This window comes from Geotrypetes seraphini, chromosome 3 (genome assembly GCF_902459505.1).
Source record: "Geotrypetes seraphini chromosome 3, aGeoSer1.1, whole genome shotgun sequence".
Classification (NCBI taxonomy): domain Eukaryota; kingdom Metazoa; phylum Chordata; class Amphibia; order Gymnophiona; family Dermophiidae; genus Geotrypetes; species Geotrypetes seraphini.
In genome coordinates, this window is record NC_047086.1 from 265,417,402 (window position 1) to 265,435,609 (window position 18,208).

General features: G+C 44.0%; 1 protein-coding gene across 1 annotated transcript in view; it reads left to right on the forward strand.

The window, feature by feature from the left end:
* Window positions 1-18,008, forward strand: part of LOC117357267 (eukaryotic translation initiation factor 3 subunit E-like) — a 104,250-nt gene extending 86,242 nt beyond the window's left edge. The window contains exons 2-3 of the mRNA XM_033937639.1: window positions 2,995-3,185; window positions 17,458-18,008. Coding sequence (XP_033793530.1) covers window positions 2,995-3,185; window positions 17,458-17,963 — 697 coding nt within the window. The 3' untranslated portion in view covers window positions 17,964-18,008. The remainder of the gene's footprint in view (window positions 1-2,994; window positions 3,186-17,457) is intronic.
* Window positions 18,009-18,208: the final 200 nt, after the last annotated feature.

Below are 18,208 nucleotides of genomic sequence, written 5' to 3' on the forward strand. Positions count from 1 at the left end.
ATACCATTTCAGTGGCTACCCCAAAATACAGGATTTTAAACAGAAATTCAGGCTCTATACTAGTTCTGTGGCTACCCCAAAACACAGGATTTTAAACAGAAATGCAGGCTCTATACCAGTTCACTGGCTACCCTAAAACACAGGATTTTTAAAAGATCATTACTCCACATAGCCCTCATACTTTCTCCTTGTCCAGTCGCAATAACAATAGGAATGTTGTCAGTTGGAATAGCTCAAAGAAAACATATTTTTGCAAATTATAATATATTATGCATTTGCAAGGGTGACGTAGGTAAAAAGTCACCCCTAAAGCTATTACACCAGGCTTTAACTGAAGAAATTCTCGTCTACGTCTTTGTGTACCTTGTGCCAAGTCCGGAAACATTTGTATTTTAAGACCCAGAAATCCCTTTTTATTTTTAAAGAAAAGTCTCAGAAGCCAGTTTTTATCAGGCGTAAGAGCTACAGTCACCAGCAATGTTGCAGGTATAGCTAGTTCCTTATTCGATACCTCCAATAGGGATGAAATGTTAATTGATTCTTGATTTTTTTTTCCTGCTGCTGGTTCTGTACTTTCTATGGCAGATAATAAGCTTGGGTAAATGGGGGCAAAGAAGCCTCAGGAACTTCCAATATCTCTATCAAATATTGTTTTAACATTTCCCTAACATTACCAATGTAACCCTAGGGAAATTGATCAATCTAAGATTATTTTTCTATGAAAAGTTTTTAAGTGTCTCCAATTTTCTTAGATTAGATTAGTGTTATCTTTCATTAGTGTCTCTTGTATTTGTCTTGAAGATTTTAATTCTTGTTTTATATTCTCTAAAGAAGATTTCGAGTCACCAATCTCATGTTTCAGTTGGTTAATTTCTTTATCTTGTTCTTTTATTTTCCCATCGATCGTCCATATTCAAGCCCCCTTGTAATATCTGAGGGCAATACAGTTTTTATAGCGATATATGTTTGCTACCAAGAGATGAGATGAAACAGTTTATTTGAATTGAAACAAAGACTTGAAGATAATTTTTTTTTCTCTTCTCTCTGGTTTGCTATACTAATAGAAATTGAAGAAGGTGTGTTATTGGTGGCTGAACTGCTGTTCTTGGATTGAGTGTTTTTCACCTAAACAGAGGACTGTAGTTAATGAACACCAGCTCTGTTCCTTAAATCAATGCATGGCCTATAGACTGTATGAATATGCACAATTATTAGAATAGGAAATAAAAAGTTGGTAAAATATTAAGCAAAATATATATATAAATAAGAAAAGAAATCAATGGGGGTTTTGCCTATGACTGAAACGGGATCAATGTGATGATATCACTTTGAGTCCCTGTTGGGTCAGAAGCTGTATCTCTAAGGCTTTTTTTAAACTAAACTAAACTAAACCTTAGGTTTGTATACCGCGCCATCTCCACAAGTGTAGAGCTCGGCACGGTTTACAGGGTTAAGTTGAAAAGGAGCTACAATGAAGGGTTATAGGAAAGGAGCTAGGAAGATAAAGAGGGACAGGGAACCAAAAAGCGGGAAGTGTTAGATTTTTTAAAAGAGCCAAGTTTTCAGGTGTTTGTGGAAGGATTGGAGGGAACTTGAAACTCTGAGCGGGGATGTGAGGTTATTCCAGAGTTCTGTGGTTCTAAAGGGGAGGGATGATCCTAGTTTTCCTACGCGGGATATACCTTTTGTAGAGGGGAATGATAGTTTCAGTTTTTGGGAGGATCTAGTGGAATTAGGGTTAGAGGAATTCCAGAAGAGTGGGATAACGGGAGGGAGGATGCCATGTAGGATCTTAAAGGCTAAACAGGCACATTTAAAGAGGACTCTGGAGTGAACTGGGAGCCAGTGAAGTTTGGACAGGAGTGGGGAGACGTGGTCGAACTTGCCTTTTGCGAAAATAAGCTTAGCCGCGGTGTTCTGGATTAGCTGAAGTCTATGGAGTTTTTTTTTAGTTAGGTTTAAATAGATGGAGTTGCAATAATCCAGTCTAGAGAGGATGGTGGATTGAACAAGGACGATGAAGTGAGAATGATGAAAATACGATCTCACTTTCCTCAGCATATGAAGACTAAAGAAGCATTTTTTTTACCAAGAAGTTGAGGTGTTCATTGAAGGAGAGAGAGGAGTCTATGATGATGCCAAGGACTTTGCTTGAAAACTCAAGCTGAAGAGTGGAGCCGGAATATAATGGGATGGAGGTGGGTAAATGATCTAATATTGGGCCGAGCCAAAGTAATTTTGTTTTGGACTCATTCAATTTCATTTGTATAGAATGTGCCCAGGAATGGAGGTTCATTATACATGCGGATATGTTCTCAGCGAGATTAGTGAGGTTCGAGTCGGTCTCGAGGAGGATGAGGATATCGTCAGCATAGGTGTAGAGAGTTTCCAGGGGGGATAGGTGAAGAAGTTTCAGAGAAGATATGTAAATATTGAAAAGGATAGGAGAGAGGGGTGAGCCTTGCGGGACTCCACATATCGGCTTTCAAGGAGGGGATGAGGTACCGTTTATGTTAACGGTGTAGGAGCGTAAGCGTAGGAATTTTGAGAACCAGTCTAGGACTGTGGAACTTATGCCTATTTCAGAGAGTTGGAAGATTAAGATATCATGATGGACGACGTCGAAAGCTGCGGAGAGGTCGAATTGTAGAAGTACAGCGAATTTGTTGCGAGAATGAACTTGTTGTACCTTAGAGATTAGTGAGGCTAATAGGGATTCGGTGCTGAAGTTGGGTCTGAAGCCGAATTGGTAGAGTAGGAGAATAGAGAATCTTTCTAGGTAGGATGAGAGTAGGAGTTAGAGTGGATAGTTTTATAGAAGAAAATCGTTGCTTAGAATAAACACAAGAACCAACTGGTGGGTTAAAGTAGATGTTTAATGATCAGTGATGGAGGGCGACATCTTCTGCGGAGGGGACCCCAGCACCAGTGGAGGCAGCTTATCTGCCTTGCCTAGAAGCTCCTGGGACATAATATCTCCCTGGGTGATTACAGGCAACAAAAGTTACAGCTCCTGCGGGAGGAGTTGGAACTTCAGAGGGAACAGATGGCTGTACAGCGACAGGTGCTGAAAACCAACACAGCCATAATTGATGAAATCCTGGGCTATGCTAGGACATCCAGACACTCATCAGCAATCTTCAGCCATCCCAGGCATCTGATCAGCAGAAGACTACAGCCTCCACGTCTGCCACTGTGCCTAAACAGAGAGGTACTGCACCACCAGCATTAGCAGCACTTGACGTCAAATGCCCCCCTTACTGGGAGAGATGTCCTAGCCCTCCAGAGAGCCCTTAAGGTGTCCTCAGTTCCACAAGGTAGCACCTGTAGTGGAAGCCAGCAGTGGAGATTGGGACTCCGATATTGCTTCTAAGGAAGCAGAAGCTAGGCTCCTGTGGGGGTGGGGGGAGGGGGAGGCCTGGGAAGGCCTTGAGGGGATGTGAGAGGGGGCAAGACAAGGGGAGGGGATGGGGAAGTAGGCATCAGTCTCTTCAATGTTTTTCCCCAAAAAATTACGTAAAAGGTATTTTGAGAATGACTAATAATGTTCCTAAAAAATATAGGGTGCACACTATAAGAACATAAGAAGTGCCTCTGCTGGGTCAGACCAGAGGTCCATCGTGCCCAGCAGTCCGCTCGTGTGGCGGCCCAACAGGTCCAGAACCTGTTGTAACCAGACAGACATCGTGCCTGACCTGGTTCCAGTTAAAGTTCCTCCTAAGACACAGAGTAAAACCCGGAAGGGAATGGACAAGGGTTGTGTTAGGAAAAATAGGGATGATTTGCAGGTTAACCACCAGGGGGAGCCTGAAATCTCCCAGGATCTCCTGGAAGAGCCATATCTAGGTCACCACAGGAGGAGCCCAAGAGCCACAGGCAGGTCTGCTGACTCAGGTAGAGTAGGGCGTGCCCCTGCAGTACAAAAACCAGCTGCTGAGCACAAGCAGAGAGGCAGGCTAGGGAGAAGGTTGAGACCTTTCCTTCCCTGAGAGTCTCCTCGGGCCAAGCAGGGACGATACAGCCTCACCCATGGAGGTACAGGAGGCTGGTGAAATGCTGGAGGAAGTTTTTTCTGATGTGGATCTTCCAATGGAACTTGACAACCTGCCTGAAGAAGCAAATCCTACTGAGGAAGCCATGGAGGTTGGTCTTTCCACCAACTGCAGATCCTAATTGGTAGAAACTGTGAGTGTGTTTTCAGCTTGCTTTGTTTGAGAGACTGTTTATTGAAGCTGAACCTTTTGGGATTTTGCTTTGCTTTTCTTTTGCTGTTTTTGCCTTTTTTTGTGAAGCTGATAGTGTCTGTTATTTTGGGAGAGGTTTGCTGTTACCTGGGAGGGCAATTTTTGTAGGCTATATTGTAGCTAATTGAAAGCAAACCTAAGGCACTCTCCATTGCCTGGCAGTTTAGTGAAAGGCTGCCAGAGGCTTCACTTTGAAGCACTGAGAATAGGGTATCCAGTGCCTTAAACCCTATTGTTTTTTTTTTTTGTGATGAACTGAATATCCTGCTTAGGAGCAGGCTGATTTGAATGCTGAGGTGAGCACAAACCTCAGAGGTGTGAAAAAGAAAAAAACACTTTGGAAATTTATGTTTGAACTGTTTATTACTCTTACTTTTGAATTTGAACTGTTTGAAGTTGGATGTTCTACTTACCTGTTCTGTGGAACTCATAATTATCCTGACTTTGGTGCTTTGGAAGGAATAAACCTGAGATTTTTATTTACTTCCTTTTTGAGAAGATTGTGGTTTTATTTTTGTTTTTCCTATTGGTGTCAGTCCAAGCCTGCAGGGTGACTCCAGTCTGGGTCAGACGCTAGTGCTATTGTTTTGTAACCACTGAGGGGCGCTGTTGAGTCTCGCTCAGACCACAGTCCCGGTTACACTGTGTAGTAGTCCTCTATCTATACCCCTCTATCCCTTTTCCTTCATAAAATTATCCTATTCCTTCTTAAACCCTAATACCGTACTCTGTCCTATCACGCCCTCTGGAAGCTCATTCCAGGTGTCTACCACCCGCTGGGTGAAGAAAAACTTCCTAGCATTGATTTTGAATCTGTCCCCTTTCAGTTTTTCCGAATGCCCTCTCGTTCTTGTAGTTTTCAAAAGTTTGAAGAATCTGTCCCTCTCCACTTTCTCTATGCCCTTCATGATCTTGTAAGTCTCTATCATATCCCCTCTAATTCTCCTCTTCTCCAGGGAAAAGAGCCCCAGTTTCTCCAGTCTTTCAGTGTATGAAAGGTTTTCTATACCCTTTATCAAATGTGTCGCTCTCCTCTGAACCCTCTCAAGTATCACCATATCCTTCTTATGCTACGGCAACCAGTATTGGACGCAGTACCCAAGATGCGGATGCACCATCGCCCGATACAACAGCAGGATAACTTCTTTTGTTCTGGGTGTAATACCCTTCTTGATTATACCCAGCATTCTATTCGCTCTCTTAGCGGCTGCTGCGCACTGTGCCGACGGCTTCATTGTGTTGTCCAATATTACCCCCAAGTCCCGTTCTTGGATACTCTCAGTCAATAACATACCTCCCATCGTATAGCTGTACCTAGGGTTTCTGCTTCCCACATGCAATACTTTACATTTCTGTACATTGAACTTCATCTGCCATCTCGTCGCCCATTCCCCTAGCTTGTTCAGGTCCCTTTGTAATTCTTCGCAGTCCTCCTTAGCCCGAGCAGCACTAAATAGTTTGGTGTCGTCTGCAAATTTTATCATTTCGCACTTCGTCCCTGTTTCTATATCATTGAATATATTGAATAACAGCGGTCTGAACCCTGTGGAACACCACTCATGACCCTCCTCCAGTCCGAGTAGTGGCCTTTCACTCCTACCCTCTGCTTCCTCCCCGCCAACCAATTTCTGATCCATCTGTGTACGTCTCCTTCCAAAGTTTCCAAAGTAGGCTTTCATGGGATACCTTGTCAAAGGCTTTCTGGAAATCTAAATATACGATGTTTATGGGGTCCCCTTTGCCCATCCGTCTGTTAATTCCTTCGAAGAAGTGCAGTAAGTTCGTTAGGCACGATCTCCCCTTGCAGAAGCCATGTTGGCTTGTGGTTAGAAGTTTATTTCTTTCAAAATGCTCATTGATGCTGTCTTTTATCAGCGCTTCCGCCATTTTCCCCAGAACTGAGGTCAGACTCACCGGTGTGTAGTTCCCCAGGTCACCTCTCGATCCCTTTTTAAAGATGGGCGTAACATTGGCTATCTTCCAATCCTCCGGGATCACGCCTGTTTTCAGGGATAGATTGCAAACTTACTGTAGTAGTTCCGCTATTTCCTCCTTTAGTTCTTTCAGAACCCTTGGGTGGATTCCGTCTGGGCCCGGCGATTTGTCAGTTTTTAATTTTTCTGCCTGTGTACGTCTTCAAGGCTTACTTCCATGGATGTTAGTTTATCTGTTTGGGTTCCTTTGAAGATTTGCTCAGGTTCCGGTATGTTCGATGTTTCCTCTTTTGTAAATACAGACGAAAGAAAATGTTTAGTCTTTCTGCCACTTCTTTCTCCTCCTTCACCACTCCCTTCCTGTCTCCGTCATCCAGCGGTCCCACCTCCTCCCTAGCCGACTGCTTCCCTTTAACATATCTTTAGAACGGTTGAAATTTTGTGCTTCCTTGGCTATCCTTTATTCATATTCTCTTTTGGCTTTTCTAACCACAAGGTGTCATTCTTATTGATACTTCCTGTGCTTTTTCCAGTCCTCCTCAGTTTTGCCCTTTTTCCATTTCTTGAATGAGTTCTTCTTATCACCTATCGCTTTCTTCACTTCTTTGGTTATCCACGCCAGGTCTTTTGTTCAATTCTTTTTGCACCCTTTTCTGAATCTTGGTATATGTCAATTTTGCGCATCGATCACCGTGTCCTTGAATAAAGACCAGGCTTGCTCTACAGTCTGCCATATCTTTGAGGTGTTCCTAAGTTTCTTCCTTACCATTACTATCATCGCTTTGTAGTTTCCTTTCTTGAAGTTAAAAGTTGTCGCTATGGTTCTCTTTCCCTTCGGTATTCCTACTTCAACTTTGAACTTGATCATATTGTGATCGCTGTTTCCCAACGGTCCCACTACTTCCACTTCCTTCGCAGGTCCTCTTAACCCATTTAGGATTAGATCCAGAGTGGCATTCCCTCTCGTCGGTTCTCTAACAAGTTGATCCATGAAGCAATCCTGTATGGTCTCAAGGAATCTTGTCTCTCTGGCACATTTTGAGCTTCCAAGACTCCAGTCTATCCCGGGATAGTTGAAGTCTCCCATAATAATCATGCTGCCGCTTTTGCATTCTCGCTTCATCTCGGCTTCCATTTCTACATCGATAGCTTCGGTTTGCCCAGGTGGACAATAGTACAGTCTCACCTTTATCTCGGGCCCTTTCCTTCCCGGTATTTTAATCTATAGCGATTCCAAATTGTTGGTCGTTACTGTATCCACTCTGGTCGAGTGTATGCTTTCTTTTATGTATAGGACTATTCATCCTCCTTTTTTGACCTGACCTGTCCTGGCGATAGAGTTTGTACCCCGGCAGTGCTGCATCCCATTTGTTTTCTTCATTCCACCATGTTTCAGAGACCCCAATGATGTCTATGTTCTCAGTTTTGACCATGACTTCTATTTCCCCCATTTTGTTCCTTAGGATCCTTGCATTAGTATATATGCAATTTAGGTCCCGGTATTTTTTTTGGTCTTCACTTCCTCTCGCTGTGCTTCGAATTTTATTTTCTTCTCCTGTGCTGCAATCCTTTTATCCTCTTCTGGGTTAGTCAACTCCTGTGTTTTGCCCGTTGTCTCTTCCCAGCATTTTCCCCCCTTAGTATCTTCGCAGGATACCTTCTTCCAAATCATTGACACTTGGTCGACTGCCGGCTTTCCCCTTCTACTTAGTTTAAAGCCTGTTCTATTCCTCTCCTGACGTTGTTTGCTAGAAGTCTAGTTCCCGCCTCACTCAGGTGCAGTCCATGTCTCCTGAAGAGCTTGCTCTTACCCCAAAACATTGTCCAGTTCCTCACGAAGTGGAATCCCTCTTCTTCACACCATCTCCTCATCCATGCATTTATTGATTGTAGTTTCGGCTGCCTCTTCACATCAGCCCTCGTTACTGGTAGGATCTCTAAGGACCGCTGTCTCTTTCTAATGTGGGAGCTCTGAACTGGAACTGACGCTGGAACTGGATCTGGAACTGAAGTAGCTTGCTAAACCTACTGCCTATCTCCAAACAAATCAATAAAACTAAACTTTGACTTCCTGTGTGATGTTTTTATGTGTGTCCTTCTTCTGCTGCTCCTTATATGTATTAACTAACCCCAGAGAAAATAATAATAATTATAACTTTATTCTTTTATACCACCATAACCAAGAGTTCTAGGTGGTTTACACTAAAAAGAGCAGGACAATCAGCGAAATACAGTCATGCAGTAAAAGGATTCCCTCTCCAGGCCCAGTACCTTAGTGTACCACACACTCTCACTATTCTCATCCAACTAACTACAATATAAAACTGCTCTCTTCAGCAGTGCCAGAATTCCATGCAGCCCCAACCATAAACAGTTTAAACTTTCCAGGTTTCACTCTTAAATTCACTAGAGATCCCTAAAGACATGTCTTTGCTAGCCAAGATAGAGGTTAGAGAATGACACGGGGACTATTTACTGTGGTAAACCGCAGGTCACCACAGTAAATCTGCAGGAATGGAGCCATTTGCAACTGGTTTACCGCAGGAATGGGGACAAGACCTTTCACCGCCCCACGGGAATGGGACAAGACCTTTTACCACCCCGTGGGAGAAGTGAAAAGTCTTGCTCCTGTGGTAAAAAAATTGCACCCGTGTCAGACTCGGCATCTTCTCCCCAGCTCCTCTTAGGCCTATTTTACCTTCAGGAGCCAGCCATGCCAAGATGAAGACAGAAGAAACCTAAAACCAAAGCCTGAGACCAATGTGATTTGAAGAATAAAATTACCAGACAACAAAAAGAAAAAAAATAAATTTATTTTATATTTTGTGATTAGAATATTTCAGATTTGAAATATATATCCTGCTAGAGCTGTCGAGCTCCATCTGCGGAGATGATGCGGTATATAAACCCAAGATTTAGATTAGATTAGATTAGACATAATTGGAGACTGCAAAGTCCAGGCTGTGCTTCTTTAGCTTCCAGCTGGCTTAGGGCTCTCTCTCTGACCAGGTGGCAGTTGCCCTAATTGCACTCCCCTAACATTATTCTTGCCATGTGTGACTTAAGTATTCTGTTAGCTTGATTTTTCTATGTAGCATTCTGTAGTAATTTCATATGTTTAGTTTTCACAGTAGTGAAGGGGATATTTATGAAATGGAGGGGAGATGGGTTTTGTTGAACCTTGCTCTGTTTTATTTGTATTTATAAAATGACAATTGTCCTGGAGACAGGAAGGGGGTAGTGAAGGAGGAGAAAGAAGTCGCAGAAAGACTTAACATGTTCTTTTCGTCTGTATTTACGAACGAAGACACAACCAACTTACCGGAACCTGAGCAATTCTTCGATGGAAATGAAGCAGAAAAATTAACATCCATGGAAGTGAGCCTTGAAGATGTGCGCAGGCAGATAGAAAAACTAAAAACTGACAAATCCCCGGGTCCAGACGGAATCCATCCAAGGGTTCTGAAGGAATTAAAGGAGGAGATAGCAGAACTACTGCAGCAAGTTTGCAACCTATCCTTGAAAACAGGTGTGATACCAGAGGATTGGAAGATAGCCAACGTCACGCCCATCTTCAAAAAGGGATCAAGAGGTGACCCGGGAAACTACAGACCTGTGAGTCTGACTTCGGTTCCGGGGAAAATGGCAGAAGCGCTGATAAAAGAAAACATCGATGAACATTTGGAAAGAAATGAACTTCTGATACCAAGCCAACATGGTTTCTGCAGGGGGAGATCGTGCTTAACTAACTTATTGCACTTCTTCGAAGGAATCAACAAACGGACGGATAAAGGAGACCCCATAGACATCATATACCTAGATTTCCAAAAAGCCTTTGACAAGGTGCCTCACGAGCGTCTACTCCGGAAACTGAAGAACCATGGGGTGGACGGAGATGTGCATAGATGGATCAGAAACTGGTTGGCGGGTAGGAAACAGAGGGTAGGGGTGAAGGGCCACTACTCGGACTGGAAGAGGGTCACAAGTGGTGTTCCGCAGGGCTCGGTGCTCGGGCCACTACTATTTAATATATTCATAAATGATCTAGAAATAGGGACGACGTGTGAGATAATAAAATTTGCAGACGACACCAAACTATTCAGTGGAGCTCGGACTAAAGAGGACTGCGAAGAATTACAAAGGGACCTGAATAAACTAGGGGAATGGGCGACGAGATGGCAGATGAAGTTCAACGTTGAGAAATGTAAAGTACTGCATGTGGGAAGCAGAAACCTGAGGTACAACTATACGATGGGAGGGATGTTATTGAATGAGAGTACCCAGGAAAGGGACTTAGGGGTAATGGTGGACATGACAATGAAGCCGACGGCACAGTGCGCAGCGGCCGCTAAGAGAGCGAATAGAATGCTGGGTATAATCAAGAAGGGTATTACAACCAGGACGAGAGAAGTTATTCTGCCGTTGTATCGGGCGATGGTGCGCCCGCATCTGGAATACTGCGTCCAATATTGGTCGCCGTACCTTAAGAAGGATATGGCGATACTCGAGAGGGTTCAGAGGAGAGCGACACGTCTGATAAAAGGGATGGAAAACCTTCCATATGCTGAGAGATTGGAGAAACTGGGTCTCTTTTCCCTGGAGAAGAGGAGACTTAGAGGGGATATGATAGAGACTTATAAGATCATGAAGGGCATAGAGAGAGTAGAGAGGGACAGATTCTTCACACTTTCAAAAAATAAAAGAACAAGAGGGCATCTGGAAAAGTTGAAAGGGGACAGATTCAAAACAAATGCTAGGAAGTTCTTCTTTACCCAACGTGTGGTGGACACCTGGAATGCGCTTCCAGAGAATGTAATAGGGCAGAGTACGGTACTGGGATTTAAGAAAGGATTGGACGGTTTCCTGCTGGAAAAGAGGATAAGAGGGGCATAAATAGAGGATTTCTGCACAGGTCCTGGACCTGTTGGGCCGCCGCGTGAGCGGACTGCTGGGCATGATGGACCTCAGGTCTGACCCAGCAGAGGCATTGCTTATGTTCTTATGTTCTTATGTTCTGCCCCCACACACGTGACTGCAGGGCGGCACAGGAAGGCTTCGCTGGCATCAGTTTCTTTTGTAAAGCGCCGCGAAGGTAAGGGGGAGGGAAGGAGGGAGGGAGATAGATTTGGCCGGAGGGAGGAAGAGAGGGAAGGGGCCGTGTGCACGATCGGTGACCATGCACCTTTCCTCCCTTAAGTTTCTTTACGCCGTGAAGGTAAGGGGGATGAAGGGAGATTCTCGGGCCGCTGAAGGGCGGTGAGGTGGTGAGAGGGAAGGGAGGATGCTGCGGGGACGGGGCAGTGAAGGGGACGGCAGGGACGGGAAGATAAAGGGGATGGTGGTCCGATGACAGGGCAGTGATGGGGACAGATTTTTTCCCCATGTCATTCTCTAATAGAGTTTCCAGCCCTCAGGTAAGCTATCACAGTAGGTTTTAAAAAACGATTTACTGGTCTCAGAACCCTTTGTAACACAACTCAGATTAAACTCTTTCTCCAGACTCAAACAGGGCTGCAGAGTTCTGTTGTGGCTATCATTAAAATAAACCCTATTTAGAAGAATTACAAAGATCAAATAAGTTCCAGCCTGATTTCTAAACAGTATTTCCTGTTTTAAAATAATTTTTTGTACCCAGGCTCTCGCCCAAAACATCTGAGAACCTCAAAGCTTCTCTAAGCCTTTAAAATATTAGTCAAATTAATTTTACCCAGGCTTTCCACCAAGACAATTCCACAAGCCACTTTCAGTGATCAAAAACTACTTTAAAACTCTTATTTTTCTTTAACCTGTCTTCATAGATACAAAACACCAAGAACATTACACCAATAGATCACTCTAAATAAGTTTTTACTCTACTGATCAAAATTACCCTGTTTCTACTTCCGTGTTTCCCCGAAAATAAGACCTATCCTGAAAATAAGCCCTAGCATCATTTTCAAGGTAGGTCTTATATAAGTCCTACCCCTAAATAAGCCCTAACCCTGGGATTCGTCGGCAACTCTTCAACCTGGCCACCACTACCCCCCCACTGCTGCTCTCCCACCGCACAGCCGAACCCCTGCTGACCCTCCATCCTTCCCTCCCCGCCAACCGTGAGCAAGCCCTATCTTCATCTGAAACAGCGTTGGACCGGCAGCACTCTAAACAGGCTGCTTGGCCTTGTCCGTCGGGGATTTCACTCTGCCGTGTTACTGATGATGTCGGCCCAACGCTGCTTCAGATGAAGGTAGGGCTCACTCGCGATCGGTGGGGAGGGAAGAATGGAGGGTCAGCAGGGGTTCAGCTGTGCAGTGGGGAGGGTGCTCAAGGGTTCTGATTCACAAGGGATGGGAGGGAGGGAAGGAAAGATGCTGCACATGTGGGAGAGAGAAAGGAAAGAGGAAGAACTGGGGTGAAGGAGAGGAAGGGAGAGATGATCATGTGCATATCCCAAAAATAAGACCTAGTCCCTTTTTTTTGGGCCCCAAATGAATATAAGACACTGTCTTATTTGGGGGGGAGACATGGTATAATTCAAGCTAAAAAAACACAAGGCAATATCTGACAATACAGCACATTTTTCTAAATCTGTTTTTCACACTGATTTCAGATCTGTTATTAGTTTTTTTTCAGTCATGTAAACTTTTAAAGTTATGACTAATGTTAATTTATAGCGTTTTAGCATATAGGGTTTTAAGAATTGCAGCAAAGTCAAATAAGCACACAGCAAAGCATAATTACAGTATACTGGACTGTGTCACTTAGCAACCAATATTTCTTCAAAAATGCTTAGAGTATGATTTCTTTTTGTGAGATATGTCTGGATTGTCATGGCACAACATCCAGCAGTAGTCAGCCATCATATTCTCATTCCAGAAACCTTGGTAGCAACGCTCCATTAACTGAATATTCTGGTGAAAACGTTCTCCTTGCACGTCACTCACCATACCAAGATTTTCTGGGAAAAAGTCATGATTCTGAACTCCTTCCTTGTATGTAGGAGACTTATGGTTGCCCAGAAAGCTTTCCACTAACCACTTGAATGCCTCCCAACTTTCAAGCTCAGCTGCTGAGAGTGATTGCTTAAAATCTTCATCCTGCATAACTAAGGTGACCATACGTCCCGTTTTGAATGGGACAGTCCCGTTTTTGGATCCCCTGTCCTGTTGTCCCCACACACAGCTTCGGGACACCATAATGCCCCGTTTTCAGGGACAGCGTCGCTTCCTCTCCCTCCCTGCCTCACCAAAAAAAAGAAAAAAGCCTCCCTCCAGGCCCAATTTAAACCTCCCTCCAGGTCCGCCGCCGCTGCTCCTCTGTTTACCTCCCTGCTGCTAATCGCGCCCAGAAGCCTTCTTCCCGACGTTAATTCTGACATTGGAAAGGACGTTCCGGGCCAGCCAGACAGCGATTGGCTGTCCTGGAATGTCCTTTCCAACTTCAGAATTGATATCGGTAAGAAGGCTTCTGGGTGCGAATAGCGGCAGGAAGGTAAGCAGAGGAGCAGCGGCGGTGGACTGGGGGAAGTTTAAATCAGGCCTGGAGGAAGGCTTTTTTTTCCACAGTAGGGAGGGAAGGAGGTAGACAGGCAAGCTGGCTGGCTTTTGTGCAGCAGAGAGGTAGGTAGGCAGGCTGGATTTGGGGGAGGTAGGCCGGCAGGGTGGCTCTGGGGGAGGTAGGCAGGCAGGCTGGCTCTGGGGGAGGTAGGCAGGCAGGCAGGCTGGCTTTGGGAGAGGTAGACAGGCTGGCTCTGGGGAGGTAGGCAGGCAGGCTGGCTCTGGGGGAGGTAGGCAGGCAGGCAGGCTGGCTTTGGGAGAGGTAGGCTTGCAGGCTTTTTTGGAGGGGGTGGGACAAAGACTGGAAGGCAGTGAGGGGGACATAAGAAGGAGGGATGAAGGAAGGAGAGAAAGAGGCAGAGAAGGGGGGGGGGAGGTTGTAAGTAGAAGAAAGACTAGAGAGATAAAGGCCCGGACACCAGGATATCCTGTGGAGGTAATTTCAAGCAAACACACTGATATAGGGCAAGAATATGAAGATACTACAAGAGCCAATGAAAATTATCAAATGGGTACACAAAAGGATGTGAGGACCAGTAAATCCAGTAAATTAACATGATTTAGATGTATGTACACAAATGCCAGAAGCTTAGGAAACAAAATGGGCGAGCTGGAGGAATTAGTTAAAAGAGAACAACTCGATATCATAGGAATAACAGAAACATGGTGGAATGATGAGAACGAATGGGACACAGCATTGAAAGGATATAAACTATATAAAAGAGATAGGATTGGGCAAAAAGGGGGAGGTATTGCCCTGTATGTCCAAGAGGAAATAGAGTCTGTTAGAGAAGGAGATACAGAAGCAAATGGTGAACTGGAGTCACTCTGGATAAAGATTCCTGGACGAAAAGAAGCAGACTTACAAATTGGACTTTATTATTGACCCCCGGGACAGACTGAGGAGACAGATAAAGAAATGATGGAGGAAATTACTCGTAAAAGTAATGATGGAGGAAATTACTCGTAAAAGTAAATTGGGAAACATAACGATCATGGGGGACTTCAACTTTCCGGGGATCAACTGGAAATTGGCAACGTCAAACTGCGGCAGGGAGTTAAAATTCCTCGAAATGTTAGATGATTGCTTCCTTGAACAAATGGTAGGAGAGTCTACAAGAGGAAATGCAATCCTTGAATTGGTCATAAATGGTATTACTGGAAGGGCAGCCGATGTAGAAGTTACGGTCCCTCTAGGGACAAGCGATCACAATATGATCAATTTTACCATTGGCATCGGAAAAGGGAAACCAATCAAGACTGAAACCACGACCTTTAACTATAAAAAAGGAAATTACGACAGCATGAGAACTATGGTTAGGAAACGGCTCAGGAAGGGCATAGTAGTCATCCAAACAGTTGAACAAGCATGGTCTCTACTGAAAAATACCATCACAGAAGCACAGAATCTACACATTCCGAGGTTAACCAAAGGACAGCGTAAAAAGAACAAAGGTGAACCAGCATGGTTATCCAAAGAGGTAAAGGACGCAGTGAGGGAGAAGAGGAACTCGTATAAAAAATGGAAACGAGAAAAAACGATGGAAGCCTGGAACGGTCACAAAATCGACCAAAAAAAGTGTCATAAAGTGGTAAGAGACGCCAAAAAAGCCTATGAGGTGAAGATTGCGCAGGAAGACAAAAACTTCAAGCCCATTTTTAGATATATAAAAGGAAGGAAACCAGCAAGAGAGGTGGTGGGCCCTCTCGACGATCAAGGAAGGAAAGGGGCAATTAAAGAGGACAAACAGGTTGCGGATAGGTTAAATTCATTTTTTGCCTCAGTCTTCACAAATGAGGACACTTCAATAATGCCAGACACAGGGAAGATATTCACCGGGGGGGGGGGGGCACAGAGGAAAGTCTAACAACAGTGAATGTGACGTTAGATATGATTTATTTTCAGATTGACACACTAAAAAGTGACAAATCCCCTGGACCGGATGGAATTCACCCGAGAGTATTAAAGGAACTTAAGGAGGAAATTGGCGAACTACTACAAACCGTAGCTAACATGTCAATTAAAACTGGGCAAATACCAGAAGACTGGAGGATAGCAAATGTCATCCCAATTTTCAAAAAAGGATCAAGAGGGGATCCAGGAAACTACCGACCTGTGAGCCTCACATCGGTTCCAGGGAAGATAATTGAAACACTAATAAAGGAGAACATTGTACAACACTTGGAGGACCACAATCTAATAAGGGATAGTCAGCATGGCTTCAGGAAAGGGAAATCATGTTTGACAAATTTACTACAATTCTTTGAGAATGTGAACAAACAAATGGATGGTGGAGAACCAGTGGATATAATTTACTTGGACTTTCAGAAAGCGTTTGACAAAGTCCCTCATGCAAGGCTTATGAAGAAACTACTAAGCCATGGAATAGGAGGAGAAGTACACAGATGGATCGGCAAATGGCTTGAAAATAGAAGGCAAAGGGTTAGTATAAATGGGAAATTCTCGGACTGGGAGAAAATGACTAGCGGCGTGCCTCAGGGCTCGGTTCTTGGGCCTATCTTGTTCAATATTTTTATAAACGATCTGGAAGAGGAAACGACATGCAATATAATAAAGTTTGCTGATGATACAAAACTATGTCGGGTGGTTGGCTCTCAAAAGGACTGCGAGGACCTCCAGAAAGATCTGAACCAGCTAGAAACGTGGGCGATAAAGTGGCAGATGAACTTTAACATAAACAAATGCAAGGTGATGCATCTGGGAAAGAAAAACAAGGAGTATGAGTATAAGATGTTGGGGGTCAAGTTAGCAAAATGCGAACAGGAAAGGGATTTGGGGGTACTGATTGACAGTACCCTAAAGCCATTGGCACAATGTGAAGCGGCGGCGAAGAAAGCTAATAGGATGTTGGGCATAATTAAGAAGGGGATTACGAGTAGATCGGAGGATGTTATACTGCCACTTTATAGAACAATGGTCAGACCGCACTTAGAATACTGTGTCCAACACTGGTCTCCATACCTTAAAAAAGATATAACTCTGCTGGAGAAAGTGCAGAGGCGAGCTACGAAACTTATTAAAGGAATGGAACATTTGAACTACAAAGATCGACTCAGGAAACTGGGACTGTTTACCCTTGAGAAGAGAAGACTGAGAGGGGATTTGATTGAGACTTTCAAAATATTAAAAGGATTTGATAAAATAGACCAAGAAGCAGCATTACTGACATTTTCACATGTAACACGGACAAGAGGTCATAGCCTGAAACTGAGTGGCAGCAGGTTCAGGACAAATGTCAGGAAATTTTATTTCACACAGCGCGTGGTGGATGCTTGGAATGCACTCCCGGAGGAGGTTGTGGAGGAGACTACTGTAATGGGATTTAAGCGCAAGTTAGATGCATACTTTCTTGCATATCATATTGAGGGATACGGTAAATCCGGGTCTCCATAAAGGAGTACCTAAATGGGCCGCTGCGTGTGCGGATCGCCGGACTAGATGGACCTCGGTCTGATCCGGTGAAGGCGTTTCTTATGTTCTTATGACCAAAGGCCAGGAGGCAGAAGCAGGACTTTGGGAGGTGCAGACAGAGGGGGAGAGCCCCTGAGGAAGAGTAGAGAGAGGCAAGATTCAAAGGAGAACTGACACTGGATCTGGGGGCACTAAGGACATAGGAAGGAGGCACTGGGGACACTAAGGACATAGGAAGGAGGCACTGGGGGCACTAAGGACATAGGAAGGGGCACTAAGGACATAGGAATGAGGCGCTGGGGAAACTACAGCTGTTATCACTAATAAGGATGTCCGAAAAAGGAGACAGGTTCTTAAAGATTTAGTCAAGGTTATCCAACAGGAATCTTATACCTACAAAGACCCTATTACAGAATTTGTAGAGTGCTTGTATGTTAATTTTGACTTTGATGGTGCCCAGAAGAAATTGAGGGAATGTGAATCGGTGTTAGTGAATGACTTCTTCTTAGTGGCTTGCCTTGAAGATTTTATTGAAAATGCTCGCCTATTTATTTTTGAAACTTTTTGCCGTATCCATCAGTGTATCAGCATCAGTATGTTAGCAGATAAACTTAACATGACCCCAGATGATGCTGAGCGGTGGATTGTCAATTTAATTAGAAATGCAAGACTGGATGCAAAGATTGATTCTAAATTGGGTCATGTGGTTATGGGCAACAATGCTGTATCACCTTATCAACAAGTAATTGAAAAGACCAAAAGCTTGTCATTCCGAAGTCAGATGTTGGCTATGAACATAGAAAAAAAATTGAACTAGAATTCTGGAGCTGAGGCACCACACTGGGCTGCTCAAGACTCTGGCTTTTATTGAGATTCTGAAGACAAGTTCATGTCCACCTAAAAAAGATCATATTTCATATTATGTTCCTTTTTTGTAAGAAAAAGACCAAGTCCTCTAAGTTCCATTGTACATGCTAATTTGAATAAAATTGGCTACCTTTTAAAAAAAAAAAAAAGGAAGGAGGCACTGGAGGCACTAAGACATAGGAAGGAGGCACTGGG